General features: G+C 42.8%; 1 protein-coding gene across 1 annotated transcript; it reads right to left on the reverse strand.

Moving 5' to 3' along the window:
- Positions 1-1,373: 1,373 nt before the first annotated feature.
- Positions 1,374-7,460, reverse strand: btbd3b (BTB (POZ) domain containing 3b). The gene is made up of 4 exons (XM_005749343.1): positions 6,500-7,460; positions 5,496-5,586; positions 3,660-3,778; positions 1,374-2,987 (listed from the first exon to the last, which is right to left on the reverse strand). The coding sequence occupies exons 1-4, from the start codon at positions 6,808-6,810 to the stop codon at positions 1,955-1,957; spliced, it is 1,554 nt and encodes a 517-aa protein (XP_005749400.1). The 5' UTR covers positions 6,811-7,460; the 3' UTR covers positions 1,374-1,954.
- Between the last annotated feature and the right edge of the window lie 829 nt (positions 7,461-8,289).

The raw sequence follows: 8,289 nt of genomic DNA on the forward strand, positions 1-8,289 counted from the left end.
TCCCGGTATTATCGAGCGCCTTTGTAATCAAGTACCTGCCCTGAGTTCCCAGGAGGGATTATCATTTTGAACGCACAGCTCACAAAGATTTGCTTATATATATTCCACCAATGACTCTTGTTTGGGAGTTTTATAGCGTATCAGGCAATCGGAGAGAATTAAAAATCTGCCTTTACTCTATTGTTTTATCATCTATTAAATATTTGGGTTCATCTCAGGAGACAGATGCTTCAAGATCAACTCTGGGTCAAGCAGCCAAGCTGTGAAAGAAAAACGTTGGTGCTTTGAGATTGTTTTTCGATTTGTTTTCTATCTTTTGAATCATGAGATGTGATGGCCTTAAGGAGCCATTCTTTATAATGGCAGGCAAGATGGCATACAATATTGGCTAAGCTGTGAGGTGTAATATTGCGTGTTTAATCGGGAGACGGAGTTAGTTTGACAGACAGGATGTAAAAGTTGGATGAAGACAGGCATCATCAATCAACAGAGTTCTTCTTGGCATTGTAAATCACTGCAGTGCCGATGGGCATCATCTGTCGCCCCTCCTAATTTCAGGCAAAGTACGTAGCTTTATCACTTTTTACAGATGGGCTACACAGCCAGCACGCACCACTTCTTTTTGTTTATTTCCATCATCAACAACCATACACATTCGTCGGTCTCCCAGCACTGTAGCACGTAAACACAGGACATGAACACCAGTTTACCCGTCCACTGTCATCAGCAGGCGAATATTCAGTAGCACAGCAAATAAGAAAATAAAATCAAAACAAACTCCCTCGCTGGAGTAAAACAAAACAAATTCATTTACAAACCAACATCAGTGCAATTCTGTAGCATGTACAGTATGCTTCTGCAAATACTGATACTGTACGATCACATTGGGAGGGAGTGCTCAGCAGTTCAGAGTGCGCAGGGTTTTTAAGGGAAGTAAAAGTCCATAAACGGCTTCTAACACAGAATCAATGTTGATCTTTTTCACTGTAAACAAAACCAAGGCGCCAGAACAATTAGTAGTACACATCAGATGAAATGGAGCCGCTTTGCCCATGCTGTAAGTACTCCAGTGCAGACAGGTTTAGATAGAAAATCAAAGAAATCCCTTGGTCTACCATGTAGTAGTGAGTAGCCAGAAGTCCTAACGTTAACTGTAAAGATAATGGAACCTCAGTGGAGTGGGTGTAGGTGTAGAGCAACATGCTACAGAGGGGTTGTGTGGCTTATATCTAGTGCTCCCTAATCTAAGACCCCTTAAGCCCTCATTAAGTGCCCTGTTACTACAGTCAAAGAATCAATCAAGAGTCAGATTGAAACTTCTCAAATGCTTCGTACATACAACAGGAATCAGTAGTGCGTTTTTTTGGTGGTGGTGGGTGTTTTTGATGGAATCGTGACTTGAAATTTGGTGTTGGTTTTGAATGTCACACAGCCACTTTCACTTCCTTTGTGATGCCGATGATGTCGTGACATGAAATGTTCATCATACAATGTAGAATGTGAAGTATTGCTGCTCTATATGTGCCTTCTATGCAAGCATAGAAATAATAAACATACTGTAGCGTATTCATTATATATGATTTCTTTGTGGGCAGCACTGGCCACAGTTGTGGAATTATATATACATTTCAGAATGTACAATATATTACTATCTACAGGCACATTTAGTGCAAGATGTCTGCTTTTTTGTTGTTTTTTGGGAGGTTAAGACCAGTTCATTGGTGTATTTGTGTAAATCCACATCTTGAAACATATACAATATATGGTCCTACTCAAGTGGACCACTTGCTAAATTCCAAAACACATAAGACCCTTTCACAGGTCTGAGATCTGATTTTTTTTCCTGCACAATAGTGACAAAAATAAATAACAGAAGGTGACACTATGCACAAAGTGATACATTTCCCTTTTCAAAAGTGCACTGAGAATCAGCCAGAAGGTTAACCAGGTCTCGTCAAGCATAGAAGATAAGTTCTGGGATCTGCCCTCCTTGCACCCCAGTGCCGTTAGTGCTGTCTGACGAGCACTGGAATTGAAATGTTACTTTCCCGCACTGTACTTCTGTCATTCCTTCCTGTCCAAAGTAGCTCAACTCATTCCCGTCGAGAACCACGCTGGCGGTGTAGAAGGTATCTGGCTCGATCTGGACCGGATACTCAAACCACACCGGGAAAGTGTTGCTGGAACCGTCAGAGAAGTATTTGCTGAGGTTTTGTCCAAGCAGTACTCCTTGACGTTTCAGCTCAATCTTGGCGCTGTACTCTGCTGAGCCACAGCTAGATCCATACAGTCCAAACCCAGCAATGAAAACTCTTTTATCCACTGCAAACTGTATACTGTCACAGCGGCCCCGATAGCGCCACTGATTGCTTCGGTAGGCACAGGACTGGAATCTGTGGCAACGCTGGGGGGTGAGGCCCTTCCTAGGCTGACTGACAAACTGCATCTCTGGCTTCTTGGCAGCTGTATACCATAGGAAGATGTCATTGGTCTCATTAAGCGTCAGCACGCCCGACTGGGCTGCTCCATTGGCGAAATCATCCAGAGCCATCGTAGGGATACGTATCAGGTACATGGCCTTGCCCAAAACCTTACGCTTGTTGTCAGTCGATGAGGTGAGCTCTTGTCTCTGACACTCGGCCTCTGCCCAGCTAAGTGCAGCCTCAAATACCACTATCTCTTTAGCGTTGAGTGTTTCCCGCTGTAGGATACTCTCCAGGGTTTGGGCATCAATGTCGCAGAAGCCCTCTGAGCGTAACGCCAGCTCGGCCTGGGCATCAATCACTTCCCAGCAGCGCTGCGTCAGCTCTGGCTCCTCGAACAGGCAGCTCTGAGAGAGCAACACGCAGGCGTTCTTGGCACTCAGGCTGGTCTCCAGGAAGTTGACACAGGCACGTGCCAGGTGAGGGACAATGTACTTCTTGGCAGCGTAAAGAGTGGCCAACACTGTGTCAGCACTCAGGTCAATTTCATCACAGTAAATGTACCTGTTGACATAAAATAGGAATTTCTCAGCAAACACCGGAGAAATGACAAGAAAACGGCACGGTGTAAATGCGTTTTCTATGATCGTTAATTTAGATGACATGATTCAAACAATAATGCATTTGAGGTTTATTTTTAGTTTCTTATGACTGAGAGTGATTGACATTGAAGTGCTGTAAGCAAAACTTTCCTGTATCTGTTCAAAAATATTTAAGAGAGGAACGAAACGAGATTCTTGCCAGATAAAAAAAAATCGCAGCGCAAACTTATCAAACTGGCCAACATAATAGTATTCCTCCTACATCTGTGTCTACCACCTATCACAGTTTGCCTGCAAGGACAGAGAAACAAAACTCAGAAATAAAAGTGATGAAAGGAAGGCAACGAGGAGGTAGAAAAAATATCCTGGGATTCAACAGGAAAATTTGAAAGTATAATGAAATGAACAAGTACAACAGACAGATATAGATTCTGTCCCTGAGATATATAAAGAACACTTCATCTCATTTGTCTGTCAAGGCTTACTTAACAGTTTTATCTGAGATTTGCCAGAGAAATAGATACAGATCAGTCTTATCAAATTATTCTTTTTTTTAACCCATGCACCCCTTGTTCAACTAAAGCACTACGAGGTCAACGGGCCCAGTCGAAGGAAGAATTTAGAGAATCCTTACTTCAGCATTGCCAGAAATGCTGCCGGTTCCACATCTGGTATGTGGATTTCATCCTTGTTCTCAGCAAGTTCACCGTAAAACATGGCATGAAACACCGAGCTGCCCACAGCCAACACATACTGTTGAAAGAAGCAAAGAAAACAGAGTGACGGATGGGAAAAACCAAAATGAAAACAGTTTATCTGTGACGTCAGTGTAATTCATGTGACATGTACTAACATCTGGAAAATGGAGGAAGATTATTTGAAGTGGGGAATCTCAGTGCATTCACGTAGCAACACAAATCCCTTTGTGCGTTGGCAAAATCGCACCTGTTGATTTTCTCAGCGCTGCTTAGACAATTACTGTGTCCCCTCAGGGCACGGATGCAATTTTCTAATGAAGAAGACTTGTATTTGCTTGTGACACTACTGAACCGAGTGCAGCAGAAGTTCAATTTCTGAAACTAATGAGTCATCTAAATGTATGATGAAATCACATGCAACTCAATATGACTGTGTGACTAATAGTTTATTAGACAATGCTATGAATTCTGTTATTAAACCTGAGTTTAAGGTCTCTGTGTTCATGCCTGTGTTGTGCATACGTGTGTGTGTGCGTGGCACAAGTGTGTGTAGGTGGATATGTGGGTGGTATAAAGAACACAGAATTTCTCCAAAGTGAACTGCATGCGCACTAGTCGAAAATAAACCTTGCAAATCTAAGGGTTTTTGGAAACAATGCCGTTGTTTTTGTGGCTGTTGTCATACTCTGAAATTCATGCTTATTTTCATTAAGCAAGGTCAGCTGAAAGACAGATGCTCTTTGATGTGCGTTTAGAGACAAGAATCCATACGCTGCATATTGGAATAATATTATTCTCACCTTGCGGCTCTTTATTTTTTTAAAGACATCGACATAAATGACTGTTTCTACTTCCACCCTCCATCCCACTATGATAGAGCTGTTAACAAAAAGCAGATCATGAGGCATATTCAATCTCCTGCCTACTGGACACGATAGAGATTGTTGCACTGAGTGTCATATCTCGTTGCCATAATGCCTCAGCATAAAGCACAGTCGAGTCAGTGTCCTTCCATAACTGCGCTCTAAAGTACAAAGTGCATTGCAGCTACCATTCATGGATTACACATTTTGGTCCCATGTAAAGAACATTAAAAATGACCCGTGCAGAGCCATTCGGAGCCTGTTGATGTGGAAATTTGTGCACTTACAAATTCATGCGACTGTTCTAATCACAATCAAACAGCAGAAATGACTTTTAAATGATTTATGCGCTAATCATAAAAAAATAATGAGGTCAGATGGTGGACTAAACAGTCCAACAGCTGTATTTACACTAGAAATTGCATTGTCGCGTCAAACCTAAAGGATAATCAGTTAAACACAAAAGTTTGTGCAGGGTGCGAGGCGCACACATGGACGTGCCTCACTCTGCGTCTGATCATTGTTACGGTGTGTTGTTGGGGGTGTTTGATTAAAAGTTGAGTAATTGCAGAGCATTTTCATGAAAAGCTGAGCTAAAGCGGAGACAAAGACGCTCCATCCTGCGCGAAACGACCGCTGAAGAGGATAGCCCTTCCTCCTTCGCTCACTCTGTGCCTCCATCCTTCAGCCTCATTTACATAAATAATTGAGGACTGTCTCGAAAAGACACATGGTGCGGAAGTGATGGTGGAGCACAAAAGGAATCAGTTTCATTATGGCTGGCAAAGAGGAAAGATGTTTTTTTTCAAGCTTCTATGATATGAGCAACAATGGGCCAGCCTGCGTGGCTGCTTGTTTGTTCATTTTCCAGCTTTTTAGTGCAACTTCACTTGATGCTAAAATTCTTACTCTGTGTCCCGGAAGTCGCTGGGTCCTTCCAGGCTGACCCACAACAAAGTGAACATCTGCCATCAGCTCATTGTTGAACATCACAGAATTTCTACAAAGGGAAAGAAAAAAAAGGAGGGAGCGGGAGGAGGGTACAAACAGAAAATTAGGTGATTTTAAGGCACATTAAGGATTTTCTTTCTGTTTAATTTAACCTTTTACCAAATAGGGATTGTAGCTTTTAGCAGAAATTAAACCAAATATCATACATCACATTTACTCTGATCTTTCCTGTTATTCTAAACACTCTAAACACAAGTTTTATGAGTGTGCAAAGTGTGCCAGGTGCTTAAATTAAAATTTAAGTCTCGCACAGAGCAATGAAAGCTCATCATTTTTATCCTTATGTTCTTTTATTCATTCTTTCCACATAAAGACAGAGGGAGAAGATGATGAAGTCAGTGGAAAATCCCCACCGTGAAAGAATGGGACCAACAATAAAGCTGCGTTCATATATTATTGAGCAGTGGAACATGTCACAGGGGTGGGTAAACAGCCCCATGATGTTCTGGAGAGACAACAAAGCCGGGTCAGAAAACACACATTTTGCACTGGACTGCTGGGATCCTTTACTGATAGGCCAAGGCAAATATTTTGCTTTTAGTACAGATCGGCCCTCTGCCTGTTGTGCATTAAAAAAACGCACTCGCTGTGACTGTCCGCCCTCTGTTGTGTCAGAGCGGCAAAGTCTGCAGGAGGCAAAGAGGGTGTAAACAGAGTTCCCCTGTCAGATGGAGGGCAGGGCAGAGATATCACCCACCCCTGCTCAAACCTACATGCACTCACAAACAAAGGCACCACCCGTCACGCCTACTACTTTAGTAGAAGTGTTTTGTTGTACATTTTTAATCGTAAGACGGGTGCAATTCAGTAAACCAATTCGACTTTATGGGACATTCTCAAATTTAATCGTCCAATTCATCTTTTTGATCTAAATGTTAATAAAACTTGCAGATTTTCCTTACCTCTCTCTTATAGTGGAGTAGAGTCCCTGCCAGTTACAGTTCTGAATTGTGTTGTTGTTGTTGAGGTTCTGCTGCTGGTACTGTTGCACTGTGGTGGTGGATGCCGGCTTTTTGGTGGGGAAAATATCCGCTGCCATCTTCTTCTTTTTCTTGCTCCTAAGTGTGATTATCTCATAACAGACTGGGGGCAGCTTGGAGCTGCCACTCGCATTCCCTTTCTTGGAGCTTTTACTTGACTTGCTTTTCACTGACTCAGGAAGCATTAAGAAGAAAGTCAGACATTTCATGTTCCTTCCCTTGGCATCGACCATGAGTGTGTTCAACTGCCGAGCAGTGAGTGTGCATGCAGAGAAAACATTCACCGGGAGCAGGCAGGTGCGATGGGGGAGCGAGGACAGCGGAGACTTGAGCTGCACTCAGCAGCGCAGCAGTCAAAGATCCTGTGCGAGGTTTGTATGACCTTTAGGGAACTAATAGAATAACTCCCTTCTCTCCTCTAAAGAGGCAGGTTCACACTGGTGATTGAAAGGCACTTTTCCTGTGTGAAGTTTGATCTGCTGACGGAGAGGCTCTTGTGGGTCCCATCCCTGTTAGTCCAGAGTGATGAGATCAGCTCTCTAAATCACTTCTTTTTCTCTCCTCTGCTCGCCTCTCTCACTCACTGCTTCGCTGAGGGTTGGCCTGACAGCTCCAGATTTAGTATAGCTGCAGTGGTCCTCAACAACGCTGTTTAATCAGTTCCTTTCATTTCGCGCTCTTACTCCTTCTGTGCTTTCCCTCCCCTCTCTGCTCTCTTTTCATGTGTTGATCTACTCGTTTTTCTCCAACACGGCCTCTTTCCCCTTCCTCTCCTCCATGGAGCAAGAGTCCTCTGCAGGATGCTGTAGCCGTGGATGCCGTGTTGCTCCGCTCTGCTCAGCCTCTCATTCTGCTGACTACAGAGGTTGAATGAGAGAGTGCAGAGAGAGAGGAGGAGGAAGAGGAGGCGGAGGAGACCCCCCCACTACCACCACCACTCCCCACCCTCTCTCAGCACAGTACATGGCTCTCTCCGGAGCTCAGCCAATGGCAACACACAGCATTCATGATTGGCTAATACAGCCTGTAGCAGCACATACTTGAATATGCAATAGTGAATGTCAATTAAACTCAATTAAAGTGACAGCCATGCCCCATAAGAATGATATATTTATCTCCGGCTTTACTGTCTGTGGTTCCTTTACATGAAGCAGCAGCATTGAGTCCAGTAAATGGAGACTATGTTATAATGCAAAAGAACAATGTAAAGTTACAGGGGCTTTTTAAGGGCAGGATTTGTCTAATTCTTGAGTGGTCTGACAATCACTCGTTATTTAAATGAGGTTTCTGTACATTTACACAAACAGTTGAATTTGAACTTCATTTTTCACCTGGGCTGCTTTGATGAGACTTCTTACCTCTGCAAAACCTTAGTAGACTTCAATCAGTAAAAGATTTACAGCATGCCCATTCATGCCAAAAACCTAGTTATACTCAGGATATTTTTGTTTGTAGAATTTGATCTTGTAACATGTTACAATGTGTAAATATCCCCAAAGCATTTAATATTTCAGTTTTAATTAATAGCTTTTTTTCTTTGCTTTTTAGTAAGAACAAAGATCTTTTCTTAGAGCCTTTTTTGTTTTGAAGTACTCAAAAGGCAAATATGTGCTTGCACTTAGGCTTCCTTGTTAGGTCATCTCTTCAGGAGAGTACATGAATCTCTGAACTCTCTACACAGTGTACAACATGATGCATATTTTCCCCTCTGC

Source organism: Pundamilia nyererei, unplaced genomic scaffold (assembly GCF_000239375.1).
Source record: "Pundamilia nyererei isolate P.nyererei 1_Seehausen unplaced genomic scaffold, PunNye1.0 scaffold00241, whole genome shotgun sequence".
Classification (NCBI taxonomy): domain Eukaryota; kingdom Metazoa; phylum Chordata; class Actinopteri; order Cichliformes; family Cichlidae; genus Pundamilia; species Pundamilia nyererei.